At 39.4% G+C, this 15,976-nt stretch overlaps 1 protein-coding gene across 17 annotated transcripts in view; it reads right to left on the bottom strand.

The window, feature by feature from the left end:
• ADAM22 (ADAM metallopeptidase domain 22) overlaps window positions 1-15,976 on the bottom strand; it is a 264,012-nt gene that overhangs the window by 33,525 nt on the left and 214,511 nt on the right. For all 17 annotated transcript variants that reach the window (XM_056118006.1, XM_056118007.1, XM_056118009.1 and 14 more), the window contains exons 19-23: window positions 12,843-12,893; window positions 12,271-12,334; window positions 11,669-11,774; window positions 9,283-9,402; window positions 4,890-5,058 (exon numbers count right to left, since the gene is read on the bottom strand). In XM_056118006.1, coding sequence (XP_055973981.1) covers window positions 4,890-5,058; window positions 9,283-9,402; window positions 11,669-11,774; window positions 12,271-12,334; window positions 12,843-12,893 — 510 coding nt within the window. The remainder of the gene's footprint in view (window positions 1-4,889; window positions 5,059-9,282; window positions 9,403-11,668; window positions 11,775-12,270; window positions 12,335-12,842; window positions 12,894-15,976) is intronic.

The raw sequence follows: 15,976 nt of genomic DNA, 5'->3' as shown, positions 1-15,976 counted from the left end.
TTACACAGTTAAAAGTTAGCACTCCTCAATCTAAGCTAGAAATTAGCTACTTCAGGGTCATGGGAACTAAGGACTTCCTCAAACAAAACTTTGGGTGTGTGTTTGGGGGAAGATGGGGAAATCACATAAGAATGTCACCATATTTTAATAAGTTATATCAAATGATCAGTCTTCATTTATACATTCATGAACAGAACCTGTATCTCAATGTTTTCCAAAATAACTTTGAAAGGAACAGACAGCAGGGGAGAACTTTTTAGTAGTTTTAAGAGCAGAAAAGTTCTGTAGGAAGAAGGCTTCTCATTAGATGGGTTTCTTTCTTCAGCCTCACTTATTTTTTGCTAGTAGATGATATAGTCTACATCAAATGTTACTATAAAATATGGAGTAAATAGGTCAGAACAGCAGGTGGGGTGCTTGCCTTGCCCATGACTGACCTGGATTTGATTTCCTCGCACCCCATATGGTCCTTCAGCACTATCAAGAGTGATCCCTGAGCACACAGCCAGGAGAAAGCCCTGAGAACGGATGTGACTCAAACCCCAAAAAGACATATATGGGTAAACCTCCTGGTACTTATCTTGGCTATTCTTGGGTTTTAGTCTCCCATTTTGTTACTTTATATTCCCGATATGAACACAATCTTTCTATGTCTGTCCCTCTCTTTCTGACTTGGAGGCCAGCCGCACATGCTGAGGGAGAAGGCAGCTCAGACAGAGAGGGGGAGCATCAAGTAAAGGGTGTTGGGAGGATCCTCCCATGATGAGAGATGCATTCTGAAATGCATCTATAGACCAAACAAGATTGCCACTCAATGCCTCTTTTGCAAACCACAGCATGCAAAAGGAGAGAGAGAACAAAAGGGAATGCCCTGCCACAGGGGTGGGGTGGGATAGGGGAGTAGGGTGGTGGGAGGGATGCTGGTAGCATTGGGAGGTGGGGAATGGGCACTGGTGGAGGGATGGGTACTCAATCATTGTATAACTAAAACCCAAGCACAAAAATTTGAAAGTCTACAACTGTACCTCATGGTGTTTCACTAATAAAAATTAAAAAAAAAGAAAAGAAAATACAGTAAATCCTAAAAAAAAAAAAAGACATATATGGGTAAAATATTTACAGGTTTTTAACTAGTTCATATTTACAAAGTTGTGCATATGGAAAAATATGGAGAAAAAAATAAAGATGCAGGCTCAAAGTAAAAAAAAAATCTAGGTTTGGTAAGCTTATGGTGCCGCCAGCAGGTCAATCTGTACCTGTGAGGCGAGTGCATCAGGAACCTGATGGCGCCATCAGACTTCCACACACCCCAAAACTGCTACTGTGCCTTTGGCCAGACCCCAAAAATTTTGGGGCAAAGTTTACCAAGAAAGTAAACAGCCAAAAGTTAGGTATGTGGGATACACACCCACAAATGACCTCCAGCTCAGCTATATGATTGGAGGCAAGGCCTCTCTGGTTCCTGATCGAACTGCTTAACGGCCATGATCACAGAAAATCAAACACAAATCTTGAAATCCAGCAGCTTTTAGCAGAAATGCGTCCAGACCCCGCAGTAGGTTACTGCCGCTGGGCCACCCCAGTGGGGGAAAGGGTGTTGTCCCTCCACCTATTCCCTCTTGGTGGCTCAGTGACTACCATCCTCCAAAGACCACTGGACAGTCAGCTTTGGGCCCACAGTGATGAAATATGTGGAGCCTCATGGGATGGGGGTGGAGCGGGCCCTTTCCTCCCCACCCCAACAAGACCCCAAGTCGCTGCCCACAAACAGCCTCTCTGGCTCCTGATCAAGCTGCTTATGGCTATGATCCCAGAGACTCAGGAACAAATCTCAGAACCCAGCAGGTTTTGGCATAAATCTCTCCAGATTTAATCATTAAAATTTCAGAATTACAAACTCACAGTAGTGGCCATGGACATCTTATGTTATTCATAACCAGCAATAGAAAACAAATTGTCTAATGTTGCCTTTTCAGCAGGTCTGAGTGTTGGGGTAAAATTCCAAAAAATAATGGTGGGTCTGGTGTCAAAATATTGAATGTAATCAAAGTAGAGAGAGAGAGTAATGTAGAAATCATCTGCCCCACAGGTAGGGGGAGGGTGTGGGATGGGGGATATACTGGGGTTTTCAGTGATGGAAAATGGGCACTGGTGAAGGGATGGGTGTTTCATTGTATGACCCAGACTTAAACCTGAAAGCTTTGTAACTGCTCTCACGGTGATTCAATAAATAAAATTATAAAAAAGGAAAAATAAGGCAAGGTTGAGTTCATGCCCAATTCAATCAGCCTAATCAATGGCTGAATAAATAGCAATACTCCTACAAAAAAAAAATCTAGGTTTGGGTCTCCATTTCCCAACTGTGTGTGGACCCTAATCAGGCCACTTGGATTTTCTAAGCATCAGATTCCATATTATACAGGAGTGACATAGTGACATGAACAGTATAGCAACAATAAAACAAAGAAACAGATGCATAGAAATGCTTAATAATTTACCCAGTTACTTAGTTCACTTGATTTTAGCTAGATAGCTAAGCTCACTTGTGTTTTTCCCCACTGAATCTATTTTCTTTATCCTATTCTATTCCAATTAGTCATTTCAACCTGTAATAAATATAAAACAATACAGTAAGCCATTTTGTACTTTTAAGTGTTCTGAATCCAGCATAAATTTTGTATTTATCTCATCATTTCCCAGGCACTCAGCAACCACATGGAGCAAGTGTCATGTCTACACCTTCACCATTTCATGTAAACGACATGGAGAATATCTACTTTATTCTCATTATTCACACACAGAGTTAAATCACTGAGAGGTCAGGGAAATCATAAAAAAGGCCGAATCACACACTTCGCCTGTGGGAGATCTGGGTTCAATCCCTAGCACCACATGGCTTCCTTAGCACTGCTAAGACTGGGCCTTAGCACCAAGACAAAGTATATCCCAAATACTACAGGGTATGTCCCAAAAATTATATAGCATATACCTTCTTTATAATGTGTTTACTTATTTTAAATGTTTGGATGTTGTCTGCCTACAACTTGTTTCTGTAGCTCTTTTATTCATTCACTAAGCAAAAAGTGTAAACAACCATGCCTGGCCTCTACTATATACACAGGGCTTTTACAGGAACAAGATATTTATTAGCAAAAATCAGTAAATCATATTTAATTGTCCTTACACTCTCCTGTACCCCACTATAAAAGAATTTCCTCCTAACATCCCCTTAATTATTTTAGGTTTTGGAGATGGGGACAGACCCCCCAGCAGTGCTCAGGAGCCCCAAGAGCCCCGCTGAAAATTCTCAGTCAACAGGGCTAGTGGTTCAATGCAAGGGCTAGAGGATGTCAAGGTGCTGGGGCCCTGCAGTGACCACAATACCCCGGCCACCCGGGATCCCATTAATGAATTAAGATTCAATGTTGGGGATCCCATTAATGATTTAAGAAAGAAGACTTAGCAGACTCCCTGTATAGGAACATAACTGAGCAATAAATGTCTCTTTTTTCTTATATGTTGTAAGACAAGTCCTATTTATTAGTGGAGAAAAACAGTGACAGGCCAGAGCAACAGTAGAGCAGGCAGGGTGCTTGCCTCACATGTGGATGACCTGGGTTCAATCACTGGCATCCCGTTTGGTCTCTTGAGCTCACGGGAAACAATCCCTGAGTGAAGAGTGAGGAGTAAGCCCCAAGTACCACCGGTTATGACTCATAAAACAAAACAAAACCAAAAGAAAAAAGAAAAAAATATGAGTTATCCAAGGATTTTTTTTTTCTCTTTGGGTTACACCTGGCAATGCTCAGGGGTTACTCTGGCTCATGCACTCAGGAATTACCCCTGGTGGTTCTTGGGGAACCATATGGGATGCTGGGAATCAAACCTTGTCAAGGTAAACACCATACCCACTGTGCTATTGCTCCAGCCCCTACCAAGGAGATTGTTGACATATTCCTCAGAGATATAAATAAAGTGATCAGGATTACAAGTTTGCAATTTCAAAACCGGGATTTCTACCTCAAACTGGGAAAGATAAGCAATTCAAGAAAAGAATCTGGAATGAGGGGAAAAAATTATCATAGCAGGCCAAAAGAAAACAAATCAAAAAAATTTTTGCAGGTATAAGAATTATTAACTGAAAACCACAAACCTTATAATCATGTGCAAGCAGAACACTTTTATTTAAATTCTAGCCTTATTTACAGAGGACCTAGATGATCAGATATGGAACTGAGGAAAATAATTTTAAACAATGTCATTTTTTCTCTAGTCACAGAGATAAATATTTCTCAAAATTACTGTTTTTATTTCTAAGAGTCACCCTCAGCTGTGACACTCTTGTATGATTATAGAGGCCAGTGATAGTCTGTTTTCATCATATGTTCAGAATATTCTAGACCATGTTAGTAATTATTGTGGTCAATATCCCTACTTTTTACTCCTTTCTGTATCTCATAATAGTTTAAAATTTTTCTCCATGAGCCACAGATATAGTACAGCAGGCAGGGCACTCATTTGTCTTGCATGTGGAAGACCCAGGTATGTGAACCAAAAACAAAACAAAAATTTTTTTCTCCTGCCTCACTTGTATAAAATTGGCATCATATAAGATAGCATTAGCATAAAAAAAGTAGAATGAAAGAGTTTTGTTTGAATATATGTACAAATATACACATTTGTACACATAATGTTCATATATATATGCTATACATATATTCTCAGGTTTGTTAATTATACAAATGAAATATTCTAGTGGCAATGATCAAATAACTATTTACAAAAAATCCAGGAATAAAGCATATTTACCATGATTATAAAAATAAATATTTAAAATAATATCGTTTTGTGATAAGATAGATTTATCTAAGACAAGGAATAATACTTACTCCATTTCCTGAACAAACAGCACCTTCTTTATTGCTTAAGCAAGTGCTAAAGTTGAAGGCAGCTACAGGAAGACATCTGTGCTCTAAGCACATCATTTGAGGGCCACAAGGTGTGCCATCTTCCACATAGCCAAGATCTACATCTTCCTCAAGCTTAACGTGCCCACCACTAAAAACAAGGGAGAGAAATAGATTTCATTCATTTACATTCAACTCATGCTTTACAGATTTTTAAAAAATAGGCTATGTCACTGTTTATATTTTCTTTTTTATCTAATAAAAAAGAAGCAGGTAAGTTTAAGTACTTTCAACCTGAATGGAGAACACAATAAAATCCTTTGATCTTATTCTTTTCAAGGATGCTTCCATGTCTACCAATTTTAATCTAGTTATTATAACAAGGCTCTGAGTTGGGCTATCATTTTACCTCATCTATCATGAAAAAAATCAAGTAAATAATTCTACTATTATTTGATTTGATATGCAAGGAGGTTTCAAGATTTCAAGCAGATTTTGAATTTTTGAATGAGAAATGAGATATATGGTTTAGATTTCCATGAAGACTGCTATCTTTACAAATTACATCTGAGAATTGTTAGGCTATTGTAATTTTACTATTTAATATAGAAAGTTCATATATTGTTTAGAAATAAAAATAAACAGGATAGGGGGCTAGAGCAATAGCACAGCGGGTAGGGTGTTTGCCTTGCACACGGCTAACACGGGTTCGATTCCCAGCATCATTATGGTCCCCCGAACACCGCCAGGAGTAACTCCTGAGTGTAGAGCCAGGAGGAACCCCTGTGCATGGCCAGATGTGACCCAAAAAGCAAAAATAAATAAATTAATTAAAATTTAAAAATAAACAAGATAGAAAAAGGAAATGTATATTTATAATCGACTTATTCACAAGATGCCATGTAAATACTACTACAAAGAGCTCCATACCTTTTATTGCTTAAAGTTTATCAAAATCATGCATGCACCTAGGTTTTTACAGGGGGTACTCAGGGTTTACTCCTGGCTCTGTACTCAGGAATCACTCCTAGTGGGCTTGGGAGACCATATGTGGTGCTGGGCACTTAACCCGCGTCAGCTGTATGCAAGACAATGCCTATCTCTATCCCTATCCACTGCACTAGCTCTCTGTTCCCTTCATGTATAGAGAGTCAAACTGATATTATTTTTAGAAATGCAACAATCTGCTGCCATACTTCCTGATGTTTGCCTTGCATGCAGCCAACATGGCTGACCCGAGTTTGATTCCTCCGCCCCTCTCGGAGAGCCCAGCAAGCTACCGAGAGTATCTCGCCCACACGGCAGAGCCTGGCAAGCTCCCCGTGACGTATTCGATATGCCAGACACAGTAACAACAAAGTCTCCAATGGAGACGTTACTGGGCCCGCTCGAGCAAATCGACGATCAACAGGAGGGCCTTTACCTTTTTTACCTTTACCCTTCCATAAATTTTGTTTAATTAATTGCTAAGTTAATTAAGAATATATACATTAAGACTGAAATGTTCTTCAGCTGAGCAAGAGAGTATGGCTGTATAACATTTCATTTAGTATGAGATTGGGAAATCTCTGATTTGTTTTTTTTTTTTGAGTTACTTTTCCAGGAGCATATGATGATATCATATGCTAATCCATATCTACTGACTCTACTCGGAAGATGCCTGGACATCTGTTGCTCTTCCTGTGGAATCCTTCCGGGAGTGTGAATCCAGCATCTTCTGCTCCTGTCCACAGAGGTCGTCTCCTGGGCCTGCTATAGTGTTCATGATGCACTTCCCCTCAACATTCACTGAGAATTGTTCTTCCTCTCTCCATGTTGGGGTCTTCTTTCCTAAATTCCCTGTCTTAGTTTGCTCCTCCCTGGGCAAATTCCACAGGAAAAGGATAGAGAAGCAAATTTGGGGCAAACTTGTCTGAAAGTATCTATTTTCTACCCTCACATTTAATTGAGGGCTTTGTGGGGAGATATCATTGGCAGCGTGGGGGCAGAGATGATGCTGAGAAAGATACCTGATGGTGCCCAGAGGCTGCTCCTGGAAAGGTGCTCAGGTAAAAACACAGTGTCAGGGAGTAGATCCAGGTATCCCACAAGTAAATCATGTGCTCCAGGCCTCTGAAATATCTCTGCATTCCCTGGAATTCTAGCGTGGAAATCATTTTCTCCATGTATCTGGCTCCCAGGGTTCTTGCTGACGGAACCTGTCACTGTCACTGTCCTCCCGTTTTTCATCGATTTGCTCGAGCGGGCCCAGTAACGTCTGCATTGGAGACTTTGTAGTTACTGTGTTTGGCATATCGAATACATCATGGGTAGCTTGCCAGGCTTTGCTGTGCAGGGGAGATAATCTCGGTAGCTTGCCGGGCTCTCTGAGAGGGGCGGAGGAATCGAATTCAGGTCGGCCATGTTGGCTGCATGCAAGGCAAACGCCCTCCCGCTGTGCTATCGCTCCAGCCCCTGACAGAACCTAAGCCATGCTAATGTCTGATTCTCTTTCCCTAGTCTCTGAAAATCTGTTGTGTGTGTTTTTCTTACCTGAGGTTCTGAAATCTCATAGGACATATGAAAATGTGCTTCTATTTTCACTTACTGTGCTGGTATTTGGTGAATCTCTTAATATGGACATTGAAGTCCTTCTGTTTTAGACAATGCTCAAGTTACTCCCTATTGTTTTCTCTGTTCTTTATTATTTCTATTCTTGGTAATTTCTGTGCAATTTTTCTTTGTCTTCTTTGCCCTACTTTCTGGAAGATAATTTTAACTATGAGTTTAATTTCTGTCATTAAATTTCCAGCAGCATTTTCTTCTTCTCCGAATGTTCCTCATTTTAAAAAAGAACACTCTATTCTTGTTTCTTATCTCTTAAAGTTGTGATAGGAGTTGTGGCACTTCCATTAAGTGCTTTAACTCTTTTTCATGTTAGAAACTCTTCCCCTGTAACTGTCACACTGTCCTCCTATTGTTCATCGATTTGCTTGAGCGGGCCCAGTAACGTCTCCATTGCAAGACCTTGTTGTTACTGTGTTTGGCATACTGAATATGTCACAGGTAGCTTGCCAGGCTTTACTGTGCAGGCGAGATACTCTCAGTAGCTTGCCAGGTTCTCTGAAAGGGGCGGAGGAATCGAACTCGGGATGGCCGGGATTTCCGCATACAAGGCAAATGCCCTACCCCCTGTGCTATTGCTCCAGACCTCCCCTATAACAATGTTCATATTTGATTAGAGGTAGAAGATAGGTAATTGGAAATTCTAGGGCATTCTCATACACATCAACAAGGCAGATTACTTTCACATAACCCTGAAACATAGAGTTTACATTCCATTAGTTTGGAAATCTGTCTTATTCTCTACAGAATATAAAGCTCAAATCTTCTGTGGAAGTATGAACAGCCCCAGCATAGCTAAGTATCAAAAGAAATCTGGGATCCAGCAGTTTATTTGAGACTTTCCTCTATTTTCTTTATTTTTGTCTCTTTTCTACCCTCTAATTCTTTATTCTCTGTTCCGATGGTATTTGCCAATATTTGAGTATTTGGGAAACTGACAGAATATATTGGGTTGAGTCTCAGTTTTCCCCATTATTAAGTTAGGAACAAAATTTTATTAGGCTTTGATAATTATTTGTTACATACTAGTTTGATTTTCAAGATCCAAACATATTTTTAAACTGTCTTTTCTTGCTTTATATGTCTGCTCCCAGGTATTTGAAATCTAAATAAGAAATATTTACTGTCACTATGGTAGAATTTTAGAAAAGAAGATACATACACTTAATGTATTGTAAGAAAATCTTCAGAAAAGAAGATGCATACATTTAATACACTGATTTTTTACCAGGAAATCCTCATTCATTATCCATCATAAAAATAAAACATGAATAAAAACATAATATTTTATTGACCTATTGCACATAATTTCAACAAACAGTAGTCTACATTTAACTAATTTGTGTCTTTTTTTATGTGTGTGAAGGTGGGGGTAGGACTCTCACAAATGTGTTCAAGAGATAGGAGCCCCATCAACCATTCTCAGTTCAGCTCAAGGACTTGAAGATGTGATGGTGCTCGGGTCCTGTGATGCTGGGGGTATATGGGATGCACTGGTGGTGCTGAGGGTCTCTAGGGAAGCACCTGGAGATGCTCAGGGACCATGTGGCGCAGGAATCAAGTTCATGTTGAGTGCTTCCAGATATGTGCCCTAATCACTGTACTATCTTCCCACCTTATATCTTCTTTTTATTTCTTTTTTATCAGGATGAACTCCTTCACCTTGATGGACTCGATTAGATTTGGGCATATTAACATATAAATGAACTGAATACAGAAGAATCTGGAGTAAATTTTCAGAAGATCACTTTCTCATCAAATAGAGACTTACCTGCAGTTTAATGTTCGTCCCTGTTGCACGACCAATGTAGACGTGATTTCACCATCAAGTTCTCCAAGCCTTGGAATGTTACCAACATTGGTACATAAAAGGTAGCCACAAAGCACATCCCTGGGTGCAAAGAGTACCAATTATTCACTTTAGTTCTTATTCTAAAAAAATAGCAAACCAAAAAAAAAAAAAAAAATAGCAAACCAGTATAGTTTTAAAAATTATAAGAATATTTTATATACTTAATTATTATGACTAATTAATAAAACAAATTATTTTAAAAATTGTATAGTCAAAAATATTCAACAGAACATTAATTTAATTTTTCTGGGTTTTTTGGAGGGGATTTGGTCCAGCAGTGCTCAGGGCTTAACTCTTGCCTTTGTTCTCTGGGGTTACTCTTGGTGATGCTTGTGGGACCATATATGGTGTCAGGGATTGAACCAACGTAGACCATATACAATGCAAACACCTTACCCCCACACTCTTTCTCTCTTCCTGGGCCCCAGAACATTATTTTGGTGGTAGCATCCCGCTGACTGTTGGCATAGTAAGCTGTTAAGAACGTTTTTGTTGTAATAATCTATTAGATAATGATCAATCTTAGTTGTGGTAATGCAATCAGCCTAGAAATAAAGGGATGAATTAAAGATGCATAATGAGGAAGCAGAGGGAATGTTGGACACTATGTAATGCTTGCACAATGTGCAAAGGGGAGGGATAGTGAAGGATCACTGTGCAGCTTCTGAATAGAAGGGTAGTGAGATTACTAAGACTTCGGCAAAACTGGTAGGAAAAATCAGAGCCAGTTATTTAATTCAATAATACAGAGCTTCGAACCCACTGGCTTTAACATAGTTGCTTCTGAAATACTAGGACGTAGGTAAGAAATTCCTAAGAAAGTTGCAATCAGGACCTGGGCCTTAAAAGAGATGTTCAGAGACACACTGATGAATCTTAGACTCGAGCAACTTGTGGTAGAGATGGCCTGGGATCTTGCAATAAGCCCTCTCCAGTGGGAGAAAGTGTTGTCCCTCCGCCTGTCCTTTAGGAGGTCCGGCAGGCTGCCATTTTCTAGAGGCCAGCAAGAAGCTCCAGGTATGAGTTGCTGTTACAGCAAATCCCAAGTCTCTTGAACAAAGGAAGGAGTGGGCCCTTCTCCTTTCCCCAGTCCCAATGAGATTCTGAGATAATGTCACATCCGCCCACAGTCTACTTAAGCTCCCACACGGCCACGATCCAGAAACACAGAAACAAATCTCAGACCTGAGCAACTTGCTGCAGTGATTTCTTCAGACCCTAATTATTAAAATTTTAGAATTCTTAGGGCACATGGTCTCACAGCCACACTACATTATATTATATCCATAATAAACAATATGAAACACATTGTCTAGCATTGCATTTTTGGCAGGTATGAGGGGTGGTAGGCCTGGTCTCAAAATATCGAAGGTAACTAAAGTAGAGACAGAGTATTTTGCAAATTCTTTGCCACATAGGCAGGGGAAGGTGTGGAATGGGGGGGGGCAGATAGCGGGGATTTTTGTGATGGAAAATGGTGCACTGGTGAAGGGATGGGTGTTTGTTACTGTACCTCACAGTGAATTAATAAAAAATGAATAAATAAATTTTAAAAAGGAAGAGATGTTCAATGTATGTTAATATTTGTAGCTTTCTGGAAAGGGGACACTAAAACACTAGGTAGAAATGTTAATAGGTCATGGGATGTTCTGGGGGATGCAGACAACAGGAAGATTGCGGTCAGTCAATAGGTGATGCAATAGTACAGCAGGTAAGGGGCTTGCCTTGTACACCGATGACCTAGTTTGATCTCTGGTATCCCATATGATCCCCTGAGTCCCACCAGGAGTGATCCCTAAGTGCAGAGCCAGAAGTAAGTCCAGAGTACCTCCTGGCCCTCCTCCATAAAAAAAAGTACTACTAATAGAGGCTAGAGGCATAGTACAGGGGCATATGATTGATCCTAGTTCTATTCTTGCCACTGCATAAGGTACCCTGAGCACCACAGCAAAAGAGGCAAGTCCCGAGTACTGCTGGACAGAGTCCCCAGACAAAACAAAAGTAAAATAAACACTGTCCTCCCGTTGTTCATCGATTTTTGCTCAAGCGGGCCCAGTAACGTTTCCATTTTGAGACTTGTTACTGTGTTTGGCATATTGAATATATCATGGGTAGCTTGCCAGGTTTTGCCACACAGGCGAGATACTCTCGGTAGCTTGGCGGGCTCGCCAAGAGGGACAGAGAAATCGAACCCGGCTCAGCTGGGCTGGCTTCACACAAGGCAAATGCCCTACCGCTGTGCTATCACTCCAGCCAAAAATAAGTTAAAATTTATAGTTAATTGAGGATGAATTCTCCATCTCACCGTTTGTTGCACTGTATCCACGTGTCTTTGTTTTTCCCACAGTTGCCCTTCTCGGTGCCTTCAATATTTAATTTCTCATAGCAGTATCTGTCTGAAGCAACCACCTCTGAAACAAAATGGAGTTTTCTGTCAGTATGGAATACAATATGAGATCAAAAATTTATGGATTCTTTTCCATTATAGCATTATCATTCTGTCTTATCAGGTGTTCTCAAATGGAACAATTTCTTGTTTACCAGTTCTTCTTTTTTTTTTTTTTCAAATAAAACATCACGTAGGCACCATGATTTTATAAATGTGTTCATGAGAGTTTCAAGCATACCAATACCAGTCTGACCACCAGTGTCAATTTCCCTCCACCAATACTGCCACCCTTCGGTCTGCCCCTTTAACAGACACATTCTTAAGTTTAATGATTATAGCTTACATTATACCAAAATGTACAGGGCTTCATCTCCAAAGATTTGGATTTCTCTAATCTATACAAAAGTGCACTTGAGAATCCCCACAATCAAGAAGTAGTCAAAATTTTTTTTCCAACTTGTATCCTTAAGAAGTTGGCTGTACACTTCCTCTTAAAAATGATCACACTATCTACTTACTTTGCCCCCAGATGTATTTGCATTGTCTATCCCTGGTTTTGCATCTTCCACCAAAGCAAATTCCCTAAAATTGAAAAACATACTCATTAGCAAATATTGCTTGCTTAAATCAGATATTTGCAATAAAATCTAATAGAGGGTATCATTCTAGAGCCTTTCTGCTCTAGAATTGAGTCTAAAACTTCCTAGCTGTTAATATTATGGTGGGTTATTAGGATGGGGGGAACACCTGACTGAGCTTAGGAGTTACTTCTGGCTCTGAGCTCAGGGATCACTCTTGGCAGTACTCAGAAGACCATATGTGGTGGCAGGGATCAAACCCAGGTCTGCTGTATGCCAGGCAAACTTCCTACCCACTCTATTTCCCCAGCCTTAATGGTTTTTTGTTGAAGCACCCACAATGGCTTTTTAAAAACTCGTGACAATCACCTACCCATCCCCACCCCCAGCTCAGGATGTTGATCCAAGCCCATGAAAAAAACATGTGCTCAGCCACTTGAGCCACAGCCCAAGCCCCGATTTCATTCCAGGTGGCACGTGTGAAATATTTAGGTAAATATGAATCAATCTACCTGAACACCATCACATGAATATCCATCCATTTTATGAATATTTGGGGCACACTAGGGAAAAAGAAAGAACTATCAAAGAAATGCATAGAAAAAATGTCCGGCTGAACTTAATCACTTACTTAATCACTTAACTTCCCGTTAGTTGTCGATTTGCTCGAGTGGGCGCCAGTAACGTTTCCATTTGTCCCTGTCACGTGCTAGTGTAGCCCAATGGCTGAACTAATCCTTTTTATTTCATTTTTTTTATTTTAAAGAAGTTTGATAATATGGTTAGTCTCTTAAAACACTTGAAGAATACAAAATGATCAAGAAAAAGCAAATGAAAACACAATAAGGCACACTTTCTATCAAAATATGGATCTATCAGAGGAGAAGAGCAGTTGATTACATCGGAAAACATTAAAAGAACTGTCAGTAAAGAGTCAGCTAATATGCTATTCCTCAGAGCAAGAGAACCAAGAGCATAAAAGAAAGGAGGACACCAACAGAGATGGACCAATAGAGAAAATCGTAGTTGGCTTTCCCCCCAAACGAGAATTAATATAGTGCTTATACTTAAAATTATTCTTGAGCAGAACTATGCCGCTATTAGAAAAAAGTACATAAAAGCATGTTAGAAAAAAGCCATGTTATCTAGTCCCTTTTTGTCATTTGGGAGCAACTTAGAAAACTGAAAAGCTCTTTGCATAGCTATGACAGAGAGTAAATTTTAATTTATTATACATGTTCCTTCATTTTCTCATTTGAAAAAAGAAATGTAGAAAAGTAAAAGCAGAATAAAATAAAATTCATTTTTCCACCACCCAAAATAACTGTTATTAGACTTAGGCACAATTTTCTCTACTTTTTCTACAAATTTTGGTATTTTTAAATATAGGAATAATCAAATTACCTACAGTGTTTTATGTTCTGCTTCTTTCATTTACTTTTACATATGAACTTTCTTAGGTCATTGTAGATACCATCTTAAAAAGCTATAAAACATCAAATGGAGCTAACAAACCACATAACCATTGTGCTAACTGTATTCACTTATAATTATCTACTCACTATAGTTATCTCAGTTTATGCTGCTACAACTGATATAACAAGAGCATGTTCGTATGTGCTTCACTTTTTGGGTTTAGAATTATTTTCAAATTCTTGCTTATTGTATATTCACACTTTTCCTGCAGAAGCCATTATAGTTATTACTGCATCCTTAATGTCAATAAGAGTTACCTTAAAAAACAATGTTGATCAGATAGTAAAAGAAAATACTTTTTACATGAAAGATAACTACCTTTAAAATAAAACTGTTTAAATAGATAATATAATTTTATGACTATTGAATAGTTATTATTAGTACCCTAATAATAACTATTCCTATACAGAGCAAAGAGTGGACTTTTATTGTCTCTGTGGGTGGCAGCATGCGACATTTTACAAAACTTAATAATAAAAGGGAACTGGCTGCTAGGGAGAGAAGGAGAGAAGGAAGGAAGGAAGGAAGGAAAGAAGGAAGGAAGGAAGGAAGGAAGGAAGGAAGGAAGGAAGGAAGGAAGGAAAAAAGGGATGGGAGGGAAGGAGGGAGGTTGGCTGGCCAGGGCACTGAAATTAGAATCTAAAAAAAGTTGCTGACTTTGGGAATGCTGATACTGCTTTTCAGCAAAACCCCCAAAACACTGCTTCACACTTCTTTCCTCACATATCTTGGAGATATTTTATGACATTAAAAGCAAATGGGGATAAAATGTGGAAAGTTAACCCAAGTGTAGAAAGAAGAATGGAAATTCAATAGGGCACAGAAAAGATGCTTACTAGGTTTAAGGTTCACAGTAAGAAGAAGCCATGCACATTTCAAACTAAGTATTTTACAAATAAATGAGGATGCTGCAATTCTTGATACCTTCTTTTAGTGATATTCATTCATATTTTAAAATTCCCTATTTCAGATCAACATTATGAATTTTTACTAGTGACAAATAGTTTTTGTCACCGAAGTGACACAGATAGTTTTCCCACCAAGTGCTAAGATGACTGTACAACTTCAGCTTGCATGGCAGCTTATGGTCCTGAACCATCATGAAAATCATCATGAAAAGCAAGGGTCTACACACAGGCCCTGTGAAATCTCTGGATCCCCATAAACTTTACCGACTCTCTCATCTCCTCTCTTTATAGCTAAATCAGAGTAGTTGCCAATGGCGAGATGCAGGCTGTGGTATATAAACTGGAATCAAAACAAAGGATGGGTCCCTTCTCGAAGTCCCGGTGCTCCGTGGGTCTCACTGCCTTGCCTGGCTCCTGTTTAGATTGGCTGGTGGCTTCTTTTTGTTTGCTCCTTCACAAATTAGATAAATGCTTTTCTTCCTCTTTTTAAATAAAACCAAAATAGATAAGACATACACGTTTCTTAGGTTTGTTCAACATTATGACAAAAAATTATGCAGAACATCTGCTCGTGCTTTAAATATTGAAACTTAAGTAGCTGGGGGAAAAAAAGTAGACTAAGCTTCTGTGAAGGACAGGAACATCCATCCATTTATATTTTACAGGAGTGGAGATGGTGTTGTAAATGCACTTAAGATGACACTACTTTTTATCCTGATGGTTTATTCTTTATATTACCTGGCTTGAAATGACGCTCACCATAGCCATGCCACTGGACCTTGTGCCAATCTGTTTTACTCAGGCTGCCCCAGAGAGCCCTCCCCGCCCCAACAACCCAGCCCCAGCAGCCGAAAACCTCCAAACCCCAACGGCCGCCATGCTCAAAGCTGCTTCCCACACGCTTGGGCGGAGCCTCACACACAAGTGAACCTATTCCTGGACCACAAGGCTGCAAATCATCATAAGACACATCCTACCCACACTCCAAGTGTACCGCACCACATTTGATGGGGTTCAAATAATAAGCAACAAATCATAGAGGGAAATATATACATATATCAAAAACACTTTGTCCACTTGTGTTCATACATATATGTTATATATATATACACATACATACACAAAAGTTACAAGGCTCAACCTTTAACAACATGTTAGTGATATCTTATAAAATGTCTTCTGGCCCCTGTTAAGTTAGAACAATCTTCACGTTCTTTCCTCTATGGATAATTTTTTGCAGTATTTTCAGCAGTTTTTTCATA

The sequence above is a fragment of the Sorex fumeus genome, unplaced genomic scaffold, assembly GCF_029834395.1.
Source record: "Sorex fumeus unplaced genomic scaffold, SorFum_2.1 ptg000037l, whole genome shotgun sequence".
In the NCBI taxonomy this organism is placed as follows: Eukaryota; Metazoa; Chordata; class Mammalia; order Eulipotyphla; family Soricidae; genus Sorex; species Sorex fumeus.
This window is presented reverse-complemented; position numbering and strand designations above follow the sequence as displayed.